The sequence below is a fragment of the Carcharodon carcharias genome, chromosome 8, assembly GCF_017639515.1.
Source record: "Carcharodon carcharias isolate sCarCar2 chromosome 8, sCarCar2.pri, whole genome shotgun sequence".
In the NCBI taxonomy this organism is placed as follows: domain Eukaryota; kingdom Metazoa; phylum Chordata; class Chondrichthyes; order Lamniformes; family Lamnidae; genus Carcharodon; species Carcharodon carcharias.
Genome location: NC_054474.1, coordinates 11,224,707 through 11,241,425, shown reverse-complemented (window position 1 = coordinate 11,241,425; position 16,719 = coordinate 11,224,707). Strand labels below are relative to the sequence as shown.

At 40.7% G+C, this 16,719-nt stretch overlaps 2 protein-coding genes across 2 annotated transcripts; both read left to right on the top strand.

The window, feature by feature from the left end:
* Positions 1-2,770: 2,770 nt before the first annotated feature.
* On the top strand, positions 2,771-5,557 carry LOC121281174 (protocadherin-10-like). The gene has a single exon (XM_041193923.1). It carries the CDS (start codon positions 2,890-2,892, stop codon positions 5,284-5,286), a length of 2,397 nt encoding a protein of 798 aa, XP_041049857.1. The 5' UTR covers positions 2,771-2,889; the 3' UTR covers positions 5,287-5,557.
* A 5,483-nt stretch (positions 5,558-11,040) lies between these two features.
* Positions 11,041-14,565, top strand: LOC121281042 (protocadherin gamma-C5-like). The gene is made up of 2 exons (XM_041193635.1): positions 11,041-12,252; positions 13,023-14,565. Exons 1-2 carry the CDS (start codon positions 11,184-11,186, stop codon positions 14,354-14,356), a joined length of 2,403 nt encoding a protein of 800 aa, XP_041049569.1. The 5' UTR covers positions 11,041-11,183; the 3' UTR covers positions 14,357-14,565.
* The last annotated feature ends 2,154 nt before the right edge of the window (positions 14,566-16,719 follow it).

Genomic DNA, 16,719 nt, shown 5'->3' with positions numbered 1-16,719 from the left:
TACAGTTTTCATTTTAAATACCAGAATAAGCGAGTCGAAGGCCCTTTTTTCCTCATAACAATTAAAAGCGTTATGGGTGAAGCTTGAAAACTTCATTGCTAGTCCAATGAATTGTTATCTTGACTCCCACGTTGGTGTTCACCCGAAATTGTTTCAAAATTGCACAAAAAAAAATAATTATGTATAATTATTGATACGTATGCAATTATTATTTTATAATAAAGTACAAAATTCTTTGGGATCAGGAAAATTTGAAGAGAATAACCTATCTGAGAACTAAAGGAAAAAAAAAGGACTATTCGACTTACATAGGATACACCATTTATATAGTTGCACTAACATTGTCCGCAATCACAGATTACAGAGCAGTGCATGGTTTACATAGATTGTACAACACTGAAACAGGGCTTTGGTGCAATGGGTGCATGTAGGTATTTATGTTCCACATCAATCTCCTCTCATCTTAGTTATCAAACCCAATCCGCATACTTATATTAAATAAGCACTGTTGGGAATTAATTTGGTTTAACATTGACATTAAGTTGATTGTAAAGTGGAGTCCAAGTTAAAACGCCAGCAAAAACAATGAGCAAAAACAAAATCATTTCAAAACGCCAACAAAGTTCTTTTGCCAAAATAAAGCTGGGGATTTGGACTTCTGCAGTTTAAGCCGCGATCTGCTGTCCATTAAAATGAGTTGGACCCAAATCACGCCAATGCCGCTGCAGGGTACCTAGGCCTCAGAGATTATGAAGATCTTTACAGTTCACTGGTCAGTTCGCACGATTGAAAACTTGCATCATAGTTGTACGTGTGCTTGGCAGTTGTTGAGGCATTCACCTGATTATTACATTTATAGAGGTTTTAACGCATTCGTATTAAGTAGCGTGGTGTCTCCATTTGAGTCTCCATTTGAGTCGTCAATGGATGAATATTGTTGTACGATACTAAGCATTTGTGGCCTGGTGCTAGACGGGGTTGTCCCTGGACTTGTTTTATGCAAACTGCGAAGTTGATGGGCTATTACAGAGGCTGAACGACCACAGTGGGAAGAGAAGATAATGTAGGAGAAAAAAAACAATTCATAAAAGTAGAGGATGATTTTCAGAAGTCCAGTCGTGGTACAGCGGGTGGCAGACATTTAAATTAGTGTGAATATTTTCAAGATTGTTTTTTTATATAAGGAGAAATGATTTTGGGACAGTAACAGTAACATGGATGCGAAGCGGAATTGATTTTTCCGGAGGGTGAGTGAAGCTTGCAATTTCAATGAAAATCCCACCTCCAGTTTCAATATCCACTTAACTAATAATAAAACCGATCCTGCTGTCCGTTGAGAAAAACAGAGTTAATTCTCTTTAAAATTACTTCATATTAGTTTACAGTTTTTTCTGGTTTAATTGTAGTTCAATATTTTTATTTGTACCTGAAATCGCTATTTTTGGACCCCGTAATTAAATTTCCGTAATCTTATTTCATATCTCTTTGTCTTATTTTCTAGCACTTTGCGCTCTCATTAGCAGTAGAATATGACTCTCATGGAATGTGATCTGGCGTAAGCATACCCAGAATCTACACATTATCGCCTATCACAACAGTTCATGAAGGCTGAGCACTTTCTCAACATTCCTTTGTCACAATCAAATGTAGGAATCGACACACCGAACATAATTTGATTGAAATAGCAATCAAATTGACCAATAGGGAAATGTCGCAAGAATGTGCTTCGTACCCCAACATTAGAAATTATATTTCATTTAGAATGAAATGCGCTCTGAGCAATGCATTTGAAAATTGGATCATAACTCCTGGATAGATTACCTTGGTTGCTTACCCTTGCATTTTTTGGCTTGATTAAAAAAAAATATTTATCACGTATTCATGATTCCACACCTGACTTTCACAGACAAAGTGATGATTCATATTCCCGTTTACATTTTCCATGTCAGTTGCCACTAATTCCAAATATTTTATCATTTCTGTCCTTTTAGATATACATTACCCCCTCGTGATAAATCTAGTTGAACTTATAAGCCAGCTATGTATGGAGTTTCTGAAATTAGCTTCCATGCTTCACATATCATGTAGAATTTGTTTGCAAAATCAGCTATTTCACGAGTTAGAAGATAATTTTTAAAAAATGACTTAATATTCTCTGATCAAAAGTAACTAAGGTTATATTCAAAAGAATATTTAATTTCACCATCTGGAAAGGGGTTACCGGCAGCATTTCAAATCTCTTTACGAAAGCAGTTGAAAAATTCACCATAGTTTGAAAGCAATTGAAATAAGACGGTTATTAATTAATTGATATGCATAGAAACTTTTCCGTGGCAAAACAAGATCACCTCGTGTGACGTGGAAAAATACGCATGACGCTGACGTGACAAATATTGAAATTGTTTCGACACACGTTATGTGTAAGGGAAATTGATGGGAAGAGTCAACATGATCATACAAGCAGCATTTGAAAGGGTTAGTGATGACCTTTAAAGAGAGAGGCTGCGAAGAGGAAACGGAGAGCTATCTATGCTGGCGTGTGCTTATTATGGTTGCGCACTATTAAAAGGATTGTCGTGACTGAAGGCCCTCTCATCAGAAGCTGTGCAGCTTTAAGAAAAACTGCTGTAATCAGAGGCAGGGAGTCGCTGTGCCGCTGCGGACCAATGAGGGTCTCAAATACAACCAGAGATCTATTGCTCCTCCTCCCGCACAGGAGTGGAACAGAAACAGAAAGACAATCGTTGACTGCATTCGTTTCGTGGAAGGATCTGTGTCCATTCCCGTGACTTTCCGAAGTAAAGATATTTTGTGGATTATGCGACCGGGCAGCGCTGGGCCTTAATAGACTGCCGGTTTGTTTTTGCATGTTTCCAAATATAACAGGCAATGGCAGAGCTACGGTTAACCAACGCCTTGAAATTCAAGCGTTTGGATATAATTTTCTTTCTTTTTGTGTCGGATCTGGTTTTCGGAAAAATTCACTACTCGATGCGGGAAGAAATGGAGCCTGGCGCTTTTGTTGGCAATGTCGCCGAGGATTTGGCATTGAACATTCGGAGGCTGTCAGCTCGAAAATTCCGACTGCTCTATGCTAATAAAAGACAGTGTCTGGAGGTGAATTTAGAAACGGGCATTTTATTTGCAAGTGAAAGGATAGATAGAGAGGAGCTGTGTGGACAGCTGCCAGCTTGTGTCCTTTCTTTCGAGATTGTCGTGGAAGAGCCTTTGGAGATGTACCGCGGTGAAGTGGAGATTCTTGATATAAATGATAATTCGCCCAGTTTCCCGGAGAGTACCATTCTTCTACAAATGGCCGAAACCATGGCGCCAGGATCGCGATTTCCGCTAGAGAGCGCACTCGATCCAGACATGGGCACAAATACAGTCACTGCTTACAACATCAGCCCCAATGAGCACTTCGGTCTAAAAGTGGAGACTGCAGAAGACGGTACGCAGACAGTCGAGTTGCTGCTGGAGAAACCGTTGGACCGCGAACAGCAGTCATCCTTTCAATTGATGCTGACGGCCACTGACGGAGGCAGTCCTTCCAGGTCTGGGACAGCCCGTATTCTTATCACTGTGCTGGACAGTAACGATAATGCACCTGCATTCAATAACAAGGTCTACAAAGTCAGCCTGATGGAAAACTCACGCAGGGGCACCTTGGTGGTTTCAGTCCATGCCACTGATCCAGACGAAGGCCCGAATGCGGAGGTAACTTATTCTTTCAGTAATCGTGTTTCACAGAAAGTGCAAGAATTGTTCAGTTTGGATCCCCGAACAGGAGAGATTAGAGTTCAAGGCATACTTGATTATGAAGAAGGTAACAGTTATTCAGTTGATGTTCAAGCTGTCGACAATGGTTCGCCAGCAATTGCAGGACATTCCAAAGTTCTCATTAAGGTAATTGATGTGAATGATAATGATCCTGAGATATTCTTGACGTCCGTGGCGAGCACGGTCCCTGAAGATGCTGCTCCCGGGACTGTGACAGGTCTGATCAATGTAATCGATCGCGATTCAGGACAAAACGGACAGGTTTACTGTGGAATCCCAAAGAACGTTCCCTTTAAACTTCAAACATCTTCAAGTGGTCATTATAAATTGGTGACCAGTGACTTGTTGGATCGGGAAACCACCCCTCTATACAACATACATATTTTAGCCAGGGACTCGGGATCTCCTCCACTATCAACAAATAAAAGCATCCAGATCTCAGTTTCTGATGTAAACGATAACGCCCCAAGGTTTGCTCGACCCATGGACACAGTATATGTGATGGAAAACAGCGCTCCCGGTGCTTCTATTTTCACAGTGACAGCGTTCGATCCTGATCTGGACCAGAATTCCTACGTTACTTACTCATTCACAGAAAATCTTATCTTAGACTTCCCGTTGTCAAGTTACCTCAATGTTAATTCGAAGAACGGGACCATTTACGCGCTGCGCTCTTTTGACTACGAGCAAGTCAAAAACTTCCAGATCCAAGTTCAAGCCCGAGACGCTGGCGTTCCCCCGCTGAGCAGCAGCGCAACCTTGAATGTGATCATCCTGGATCAAAATGACAACGCCCCAATAATTGTTTCACCTTCAGCACAGAGCGGATCAGCAGCAGTGGAGATTGTGCCTCAGTCAGCGGCTCAGGGGTACTTGGTCACCAAGATAATCGCAACTGATTCTGATTCTGGTCAGAACGCACGCCTTTCCTATCGGATAGTGCAATCAAGCGATCCCACTCTGTTCACTGTTGCGAGCAATTCTGGGGAAATCAGAACAACGCGAAGCATGTTGGAGCAGGATGGCACAACGCACAGTCTTGTCATCTCGGTTAGAGATAATGGGCAGCCCACTCTCTCCAGCACGGCTACAATCTTCTTCTCAATCTTGGCCAATGTTAGTGAACAAATATCTGAAAGTAGTAATTTAGTTAGTACTCCAGGATATTCCTTCGATCTAAACCTTTACTTAATCGCTGCTTTCGGTTCAACTTCGTTTATATTTCTTGTCACAATCCTTTTGTTGGTTGGCGTGAAGTGCAAACAGGACAGAGACAGTGTTTCACGTTCCTGGTCCCCGGTTTGTTGTTGCAGGCGAAGGAATTCGAAGGACGCCTTTAGTCGGGCACATGCGCCAGCAGGCACTTTAAACTATAGTGGAACTGGACAGAATATCCCCTTCCCCGAAACTTACCATTACTCGGTCTGTTTGTCTCCGGAATCATCGAAGAGCGATTTTTTGTTCCTGAAGCCCTGCAATCCACACCTTTCTCAAGGACAATGCTAAATTACAGGATTGTGGTCAATTCGGATGATAATCGTTGCGTCCTCTTGATAAAAAGTTCAGATTTACATAAATTCACTTGGAAAAACTACATTTTATAACCAATCAAACACACGTTTTGCTTTGCAAAAGAGCGTCAATGGTGTAAAACAGCGGGCATTATTATAAAGGAAAGAAAGTGGTCCATATAAAATACACCTAAGGGTACCGTAGAACTGCGATGCACAGGCGGGCTGCCGCTCATTATGAAACTGTCCATGTAGGTAAGTCGCTAAAGCAGCACTCTGAACATTTTGCCAGGACGCATAATCATATTTACCACTTTCTATTATTAAGAAGTAACTGGCGTGATGTCCCTTCTCCAGTTTTATTAAAATATCCAATGCAAAGTCTTTCTTTAACGTTACTGGCAGTTCAATGCCGTTATACTGATCTTTTAGTATTAACAGAGGCCCCGTTCTGCCTCGGGTGTACACTAACGCAGCAGTACAACTTGAGACATAAGTACACTTTAAAATGTTCAGAGCAAAAGATCTGTAACATACTATTAATAGCAATTCGCGTTGTCAGGTTTGCATTTTGTTCTCTCTCACCTGTTAAGTCGATGTACGTGCAGTCCATAACACAGAAACAGACCATCCAGCCCAACAGGCGCATACACGCTTTAAAACTCGACATGAGCTTCTTCCATTACTTATCATCTAACTCTGTTAGCATGTTCGTCTCCTCCTTTCCCTCTCGTGTGCTTATCTGGTTTCCCGCTTAAATGCACCCATGCTATAAACCTCAACTACTCCTAGATTTAGGGCGCATCACATTCTAACCACTCTCTACGTAAAGTAGTGATTTCCTATAGGATTCTTAGTGAATATTTTATATTTACGTGATTCAGGTTTGTATTCTCACAAAAGTGAAAACATTTTCTCTATGCATACTCTAAGCGTTTCATTATCGTAATGTCTTCTATCATGTCATTTCTTCTTTGAACAGAAAGGAGCTGTTAAACCTTGCCTTTGTGTGCATCCTCTGAGTTTGGGCATCACCTTGGCTAACCTTTTTTAAACTTTTCATGTGACCCTCTATTATTTTTATACTTTAATGATCAGAAACCGTACACAATATTTCAAGTATTGGCTATCAAATGTTCTACACTAGTTTAGCATAATTTCTCTGTTATTTTTCCAATAATATTCCTCTTGAAATGAGCATCATCGTTTGGTTTGTTTTTGCATGGCCTTATTCACGTGTTTTGCTGCTTTCAGTGAATTGTGTATATATAACCTATTTCTTTTTCTCTCTAACCCAATCAGGCTCTTTATCTTAATCAGGATGTGAGCTCCTTATTCTTCCTACCGACATAGATTAGCTTATTCTTATCTATATTAAAATACATTGCCAAGTATACATCAATTCTGCAGGTTTATTAATGGCTTCCTCTATGTTGTCGTGTTCTTCCCTTGTTATCATTTCACATCACAATTTGGTGTTATCTCCAAAATTTAAATTGCAGAATCATTCCCAATTCATTATCATTAATTTAAATTGTGAAGAACGGTGGTTTCAGCATCGTTCCCTATGGAACATCAACTCTCACCCATTATCAGTATGAGTAAGCATCCTTAATCCCTACCCTCTCTTTTCTGTTTTGTAATCAGCTTGCTATCCATTCAATTAAAGTTCTCCTGATTCCAAATGCCGTGACCATAGTCATGAGTCTATAATCTGGTACCCTATTGAAGGCTATTTCAAAATATATTTCAAAACAGCCTTCAACTGTTTCATCAATGACCTCTCCATCATAAGGGCAGAATTGGGGATGTTTACAGCTGATTGCAATGCTCATCACCATTCGTAACTCCTCAGATACTGAAGCAGTCCTTGTCGGTATGCAAGACCTCGACCATATTCAGGCTTGGGCTGATAAGTGGTGAATGACATTCACATCAGGTCAATGGCCATCTCCAACAATTGAGAATTGAATCATCCCCCCGTGATATTCGATGGCATTATCATCGCTGAATTCCCCATAATCAACATCCTGGGTGTTACCATTGGACAGAAACTAAATGGACCACCCATATAAATACTTTTGCTGGAAGAGCAGATGCAGGCTGGGAATTCTGTGGAGAGTTTAGTCGCTGCCTGACACCCCAAAGCCTGTCCAGCATCCACAGGGCACAAGTCAGGAGTGTGATGGAATACTCTCCATTTGCCTGGATGAGTGCAGCTCCAACGGCACTCATGAAGGCCGACACTATCCAGGACCATCCATCCCATTTGATTGGCACCCCATCCACCACCTTACACATTCACCCCTTTACCACTGACGCATAGTTGCAGCAGTGGGTATCATCTACATAATGCACTGCAACACCTCACCAAGTATCATTCGAGAGCACCTTCCAAACCCATGACCTCTGCCACCCAGACGGACTGGGCAGCAGATGTATGGAAATGCCACTGCCTGTAATTTCCCTTCCAAATCATACACTATCGCGAGTTGAAACTGTGTTGCTACTGCTTCACTGTCACTGGTTCAAAACCCTGGAACTCCCTTCAAGCAGCACAGCAGGTGTTCCTACAACAAAGGGTCAGTACAGTGCAGTGGTCTAGAAGGCAACTCGCCATCATTTTCTAAAAGGCAATTAGAGATAGGGAATTATAATGGCATAGCTCTCACCCCATGAACGCATATAAAAAACTACGTCACATTGATCAATTATTTTTGTTATCCCTTCTATGAAGTCAATACGGTTGGTCAAGCATGGACATCCATTTTGCAATTGTATTGACTGCCCTCTATCGTTTTCTTCTAGATCTCTGTCTATTACATCTTTCAGTAAACATTCCATTATCTTTCCTACCACTTACATTAGTGCAATTGTATATAATTCCCTAGACTTGCTCTTGCTCCCCTTTCAAATACAGGAATAATATTAACCCTCCCCCCACCTCAAGGCCTTTGAGAATGTTCCCTTTTTAAATGAATTTCTATTGCATGCAATTGTGCTCTTTCAATCTTCCTCAATTGATAATATGTGAACTGTGCATGCAATACATTCGTAAGAGAGGCATCATCCTCTATTTTGGATTAGGTCACAAATTTTCCCTTTCTACATTAAATGCCTTTTATTTCTTCTTATGTGATGCCATTATGTTAGTGTCCTTAGTAACAGAGTAACTGAGATGTAACTAATAAATATTTCTGACATTATCTGAGCTCATTAAATAAAAATTCACGGGCATGTGGGAATCGCAGACAAGACCAGCATTTATTATCCATCCCTAATTGCCCTTGAGTGACTTGGTGGTCATTTCAGAATCAGCCACAATGCTTTGTATCTGTAATCAAGCAGAGGCCAGATGGGTAAGGAGTGCAGTTGTTTTTTCCCCTTAAAGGCATCAATGAAGCAAATGTTTTTTCAATTATAATCCCATCATTTTCTGATCATCATTCCAGATGCTAATATGTTATTCCAGATTTAATTCATTATTTGAATTTAAATTCACAAGCCATCGTGACATTTGCGCTTATGTCTCTAGATTACTATTCTAGTAGCCCACCAACAGTGCTATCATTCCCTTGTGCATCCTTTGGTAGACCTACCCCTATCTTCAGTTTTCTTCTGTTATGTCTCACACTGCTGCATACTTACTACTTATTTGCATATTCATCGATAATTTAATTTTGCAGTTTCTTTTTTGTTTTCACATTTTTTGACTAATTCCCTAACATTTTCACATTCCTGTTTACTATTGTCTCCTTTGTTGCCTATTTACTTTAGTTTAGGCTTCTGTTTTTCGTTCCAGTTTCACCTTCAATCTCCCAATCTACCACTTTAGTCTTGCCTTACTTGTATTTTCCTTAATTATTATTTGAAGCCTTATTATTTTATGATTACCATTATCTCTATTTCTGCTCTCCTTAATTGCCCTGGTTAGTTTTCCATTACTAGATCAAGTAATGACCCGTCTCTTGTACTGAGAAAGAAGATCCCTGAAGTGACTTTTTTCCATGTTCCTTCTTGCCAATTCGTTTGGTTGCAATCTCTCATACATTTATCCATGGGTTTTGATCGTTTATTAAATTTGCTGATGCATTTCTTGCTGCACCTCCCTTCCGCCTTTAGGTAGTGAGTTACTTTTTGATGGCTCCTGCAAGACAACCTCACATATTTAAACATTGCCCATTTAATATCCAGAAAGGGGGGAAAAAAAAAACAGTTCGGACCAGTACTCTCATTTCTCAGTTTTTACTGGTCTTCCATTTTAAGATATATAAAAGCAGTTCGGACCAGTGTTCATTTTTTTCAGTTTTTGCTGCTTTTTTTTCTTCTAGGTATGCTCCTTCTGAATAACAGCGATACAGTTTCTCTATTACCACACTTAATTGCTTCCTAAATTGATTTAGTTTAGTATTTTACTCTCAACCACTGATGCTACAAACCCAACTATTTATTTATTTCTGCATTGATGTATGCCCCCTAAGTCCTTCTTCCCTCACATAATGAGCATGCCAACCTGTGTCACTATATTCTGCGCTGCTAGCACCCCTAGTCGACTCATCCACATTCAACCCTGTTTGTAGTCATCTTACAGGGTTAGTAATACACCACAAATAATTTGAATTTCTGAAACAAATTTAATAATGCTGCATTTAGGGCACAGATCGACTTTATGTTCAGTACCGACACTTATGTGACAGTATGATGCCAATCCTAATACCCAAAACGACATTTTACTGCCCCTAGCAACATCATTTGAACTACTGCTTGCCTACTTTCTGTTCCCATTGGAAATCTCTTGACCAGTTCAAAGCAGTGTGCATGCACCCATATATGCTCCTTAGCACAACACTGCTAAATGTTTTACAAGCAGAGAATGAGCATTACCACGAGCTATGCATCCTAAAATGTTATGGATGTGCTGTAAAGGAAACTCTGTTTCCACGAGTTCTGCTGAGAACTTTCTAAAAAACATTCTGCACAGCGTTAGAATCGCATTCCGTGTGGTGTCAAACACAAATGGTGTTAGAACTACCAATCAAGGAGGTCCCACATTGCTCCCTCCAGAGCGAATTTGGGGCTTCACACTGGACTAATGCTATCATCAATATAGAGTGGAAACGAAATGATAGGGCTCCATAAGTCAAAGATATTCTCGGTTACTTCCTCTTACAAATATGAAGGCGCAGAATGTTTGCTTGCTAATTATGTGAGGTAAGAATGGATTTGGCAGCATGTTTCTAAGGAGGAGTCAGTCAATAATTGGGTTGAGGCACCAGTGGTTGAGGGTAAGATGCTAAGTTAAACCCAATTAGGGGGCAAGTAAGTGTGGTAATAGAGAAACTATATTGTTGACATTCAGAAAGAACATATAAAATCGGCAATGCTTTAATATATGGGGTTGTCCGATGACATATCAGGTAGGAAGGCTCAAAAATGATATCTAACTCACGGTTCAAAGCATTGACAATAATCTGAAAGAGAAATATTTAAAAATAGAATAAAGAGTGGCCTATAAAAGTTCCTGGGGATTATGGTTGCACACCATTAAAAGGCTTATTAAGATCACGATCATTTCAGGAACAGCCCAGCTTTAAGAATTTCTAGTGTCATTATTGACAAGAACGCGTTGTATCGCTGTCCACCAATAAGAATCCTAAATAAGTGAGAGATCCATTGCTCCACCTCCAACACCGAAACCAGAGCAGAATCACAAAGAATGAGAATAGGGTGTCTGCGCTTTGATTGTGTGGCCACTTAACGGAGGATTTAGGGAAATACTTTGTAAATTCGACAGTTTGAGGTAGTGCGAGGCATATTGACAGCACTGACTCGTCACGCTAACCGACTGCAACCTTAAATTTGCGCTTGGTCAAATAACCCAGTCCGACAACAATGGCGTATTCACAAAGCAGCAACGCCTGGAAATTCATGGTGATAGTTTATATTTTCCTATTTTGCGAACTGGATGTGGTTTCTGGACAGGTTCGTTATTCGATTCCCGAAGAACTGGAGCAGGGAGCTATAATTGGTAACATTGCTGACGATTTGGGACTGAATATCGCATCGTTCTTATCTCGGAATGGTCGGCTGCTCTCTGACTACATAAAGCGCTATTTGGAGGTGAATTTGGAAAATGGGATGTTATTTGTCAATGAGAAAATAGACAGAGACCAGCTTTGTGGACCAACCCATACATGTATTCTTTCCTTCCAAATAGTGTTTGAAAATTCCCCCGAGATGTACCGCGGTGAAGTGGAGATTCTTGATATAAATGATAATTCGCCCAGTTTCCCGGAGAGAGCCATTCTCTTACAAATGGCCGAATCCATGGCGTCAGGCTCCCGATTTCCGCTAGAGAGCGCACTTGATCCAGACATGGGCACAAATACAGTCACTGCTTACAGCATCAGCCCCAATGAGCACTTCGGTCTAAAAGTAAAAACTGTAGACGACGGTGCTAATATTGTCGAACTGTTATTGGAGAATCCCTTGGACCGCGAACGACAGTCATCCTTTCAATTGATGCTGACGGCCACTGACGGAGGGAGTCCTCCCAGGTCTGGGACAGCCCGTATTCTTATCACTGTGCTGGACATTAACGATAATGCACCTGCATTCGATCGAGAGATCTACAAAGTCAGCTTGGTGGAAAACTCACCCAGGGGTACCTTGGTGGTTTCAGTCCATGCCACTGATCCAGACGAAAGCCCGAATGCGGAGGTAACTTATTCTTTCAGTAATCGTGTTTCACAGAAAGTGCAAGAATTGTTCAGTTTGGATCCGCGAACAGGGGAGATTACAATTCAAGGGGCCCTTGATTTTGAAGAAGCAAGTAGTTATTCACTTAACGTTCAGGCTTTCGACAATGGTTCACCAGCAATTGCAGGCCATTCGAAAGTGCTGATTAAGGTAATTGATGTGAATGATAATGCCCCTGAGATTAAAGTGACCTTAGTATCTAGCAAAACAAAAACAGAATTACCTGGAAAAACTCAGCAGGTCTGGCAGCATCGGCGGAGAAGAAAAGAGTTGACGTTTCGAGTCCTCATGACCCTTCGACAGAACTTGAGTTCGAGTCCAGGAAAGAGCTGAAATAGAAGCTGGTTTAAGGTGTGTGTGTGGGGGGCGGAGAGATAGAGAGACAGAGAGGTGGAGGGGGTTGGTGTGGTTGTAGGAACAAACAAGCAGTGATAGAAGCAGATCATCAAAAGATGTCAACGACAATAGTACAATAGAACAAAAACAGAATTACCTGGAAAAACTCAGCAGGTCTGGCAGCATCGGCGGAGAAGAAAAGAGTTGACGTTTCGAGTCCTCATGACCCTTCGACAGGGTCATGAGGACTCGAAACGTCAACTCTTTTCTTCTCCGCCGATGCTGCCAGACCTGCTGAGTTTTTCCAGGTAATTCTGTTTTTGTTCTATTGTACTATTGTCGTTGACATCTTTTGATGATCTGCTTCTATCACTGCTTGTTTGTTCCTACAACCACACCAACCCCCTCCACCTCTCTGTCTCTCTATCTCTCCGCCCCCCACACACACACCTTAAACCAGCTTATATTTCAGCTCTTTCCTGGACTCGAACTCAAGTTCTGTCGAAGGGTCATGAGGACTCGAAACGTCAACTCTTTTCTTCTCCGCCGATGCTGCCAGACCTGCTGAGTTTTTCCAGGTAATTCTGTTTTTGTTTTGGATTTCCAGCATCCGCAGTTTTTTTGTTTTTATCTTAGTATCTAGCAAGGTCAGTGATGATGTTACACGGGGGACAGTGATAGCTTTGATCAATATAATAGATCACGATTCTGGAGAAAGCGGACAAGTTCACTGTCAGATCCCATTGGAGGTTCCCTTTAAACTTCAAACATCTTCAAGTGGCCATTATAAATTGGTGACCAGTGATTTTTTGGATCGGGAAACCACCCCTCTATACAACATGCATATTTTAGTCAGGGACTCCGGTTCTCCTCCACTATCAACAAATAAAAGCATTCAGATCTCAGTTTCTGATATAAACGATAACGCCCCAAGATTTGCTCGACCCATGGATACAGCATATGTGATGGAGAACAATGCTCCCGGTGCTTCTATTTTCACAGTGACTGCGTCCGATCCTGATCTGGACCAGAATTCCTACGTTACTTACTCAATCACAGAGAGCCTTATCCATGGCTTTCAGTCGTCAAGTTACCTCAATGTTAATTCGATGAACGGGACCATTTACGCGCTGCGCTCTTTTGATTACGAGCAAATCAAAAACTTCCAGGTCCAAGTTCAAGCCCGAGACGCTGGCGTTCCCCCGCTGAGCAGCAGCGCAACCTTGAATGTGATCATCCTGGATCAAAACGACAACGCTCCAGTAATTGTTTCACCTTCAGCACCGAGCGGATCAGCAGCAGTGGAGATTGTGCCTCAGTCAGCGGCTCAGGGGTACATGGTCACCAAGATAATCGCAACTGATGCTGATTCTGGTCAGAACGCACGGCTCTCCTATCAGGTGCTGAAAGCCACTGACCCCAGTTTGTTTAACGTGGGGCTTAACACTGGAGAAGTCAGCACAGCCCGAGCCATCTTGGAACTAGATGCCACCACACAAACTCTGGTCATCTTGGTGAAGGATAATGGACAGCCGAGGCTCTCCAGCACGGTTACAATCCACTTTACAATTTTGGAAAATGTTACTGAAATTTTCTCCGAAAGCAGCAATTTAATGACAAATCCTGAATACGTCTCTGACGTAAATGTTTATTTAATTGTTATTTTAGGTTCAACTTCTTTTATATTTCTTGTAATCATCATTTTGCTGATTGGCATCAAATGTAAACAGGACAGAAATCTTTCCGAGGACTACAATTCCCCAAGTTGTTGCTACAGACTGGAAGATTCTAATGATGCCTTTAATCTGAGACCTGCACTGAAGGAATCTTTGAACTATACTGGGGCTGGTGAGATTGTTCGCTTCCCGGAAACTCACCATTATGCGGTTTGCCTGTCTCCGGAATCAGCGAAGAGCGATTTTCTGTTTCTGAAACCCTACACACCGCCCATGTCTCAGGAGAAACGCTAAATTTTACAGATTTGACAACATTGACTCAGAGTGAAATTACTGGTTGAGCTAATGAAACTCTTTCCCTTTAAGGATCTTTATTGCATAAAGCGGGGATCGTTCTTATTATGTAACTGTCAGTGTTGTCAATCAAAGGAAATGATGCAAAATAAAAGGCTCCATGATAACTCAGCGTCACGTCTGAAACTGGTATCCGCTAATTGGGAAGGGAAGCTGGCAGGCGAGCTCTTCCACGAGACACACCATTGAGTTTGTTGTAAGGTCAGTTCCACAATTGACCTTGGGGCATGTGGATAATTTCGCTTTACAGTTTTCATTTTAAATACGAGAATAAGCGAGTCGGAGGCCCTTTTCCCCTCATAACAATTAAAAGGGTTATGGGTGAAGCTTTAAAAGTTCATTGCTAGTCCAATGGATTGTTATCTTGACTTCCATGTTGGTGTTCACCCGAAATTGTTTCGAAATGGCACGAAAAATAAATAATTATGTATAATTATTGATACGTATACAATTATTATTTTATAATAAAGTACAAAATTCTTTAGGATCAGGAAAATTTGAAGAGAATAACCTATATGAGAACTAAAGGAAAAAAAAGGACTATTCGACTTACATAGGATACACCATTTATATAGTTGCACTAACATTGTCCGCAATCACAGATTACAGAGCAGTGCATGGTTTACATAGATTGTACAACACTGAAACAGGGCTTTGGTGCAATGGGTGCATGTAGGTATTTATGTTCGACATCAATCTCCTCTCATCTTTAGTTATCAAACCCAATCCGCACAATCCGCATACTTATATTAAATACGCACTGTTGGGAATTAATTTGGTTTAGCATTGACATTTAGTTGATTGTAAAGTGGAGTCCAAGTTAAAACGACAGCAAAAACAATGAGACTTACCCTCTCCAAAACCATTTCAAAACGCCAACAAAGTTCCTTTGCCAAAATAAAACTGGGGATTTGGACTTCTGCAGTTTAGACCACAATCTGCTGTCCATTAAAATGATTTGGACCAAAATCACGCCAATGCCGCTGCAGGGTACCTAGGCCTCAGAGATTATGAAGATCTTTACAGTTCGCTGGTCAGTTCGCACGATTGAAAACTTGCAACATAGTTGTACGTGTGCTTGGCAGTTGTTGGGGCATTCACCTGATTATTACATTTATAGAGGTTTTAATGCATTCATATTAAGTTGCGTGGTGTCTCCATTTGAGTCGTCAATGGATGAATATTGTTCAAGGAGAATAAGCTAGACGGGGTTGTTCCTGGACTTGTTTTATGCAAACCGCGAAATTGATTGGTTATTACAGTAACTGAACGACTACAGTGGGAAGAGAAGATAATGTAGGAGAAAAAAAACACAATTCATAAAAGTAGATTATGATTTTCAGCAAACCAGTCATGGAACAGCGGGTGACAGACATTTAAATTAGTGTGAATATTTTCAAGATTGTTTTTTATAAAAGGAGAAATGATTTTGGGCAAGTAACAGTAACATGGATGCGAAGCGGAGTTGATTTTTCCGGAGGGTGAGTGAAGCTTGCAATTTCAATGAAAATCCCACCTCCAGTTTCAATATCCACTTAACTAATAATAAAACCGATCCTGCTGTCCATTGAGAAAAATAGAGTTAATTCTCTTTAAAATTACTTCATATTAGTTTACAGTTTTTTCTGGTTTAATTGTAGTTCAATATTTTTATTTGTACCTGAAATCGCTATTTTTGGACCCTGTAATTAAATTTCCATAATCTTATTTCATATCTCTTTATCTTATTTTCTAGCACTTTGCGCTCTCATTAGCAGTAGAATATGACTCTCATGGAATGTGATCTGGCGTAAACATACCCAGAATCTACACATTATCGCCTATCACAACAGTTCATGAAGGCTGAACACATTCTCAACATCCCTTTGTCACAGTCAAATGTAGGGATTGACACACCGAACAAAATTTGATTGACATCGCAATCAACGTGACCAACAGGGAAATGTCGCAAGAATGTGCTTCGTACCCCAACATCAGACATTATATTTCATTTAGAATGAAATGCGCTCTGAGCAATGCATTTGAAAATTGGATCATAACTCCTAGATAGATTACCTTGGTTGCTTGCCCTTGCATTTTCTGGCTTGGTTAAAAAAAAATTATCACGTATTCATGATTCCACACCTGACTTTCACTGACAAAGTGATGATTCATATTCCCGTTTACATTTTCCATGTCAGTTGCCATTAATTCCAAATATTTTATCATTTCTGTCCTTTTAGATATACATTACTCCCTCGTGATAAATCTAGTTGAAGTTATAAGCCAGCTATGTATGGAGTTTCTGAAATTAGCTTCCATGC

Excerpts from the sequence above, each read along its gene's own strand:
- LOC121281174 (XM_041193923.1), top strand. The coding sequence starts at position 2,890 with ATGGCAGAGCTACGGTTAACCAACGCCTTGAAATTCAAGCGTTTGGAT.
- LOC121281042 (XM_041193635.1), top strand. The coding sequence starts at position 11,184 with ATGGCGTATTCACAAAGCAGCAACGCCTGGAAATTCATGGTGATAGTT. Across the intron at positions 12,253-13,022 it reads TAAAGTGACCTTAGTATCTA|TATCTAGCAAGGTCAGTGAT; the intron begins GCAAAACAAAAA and ends TTTTTATCTTAG.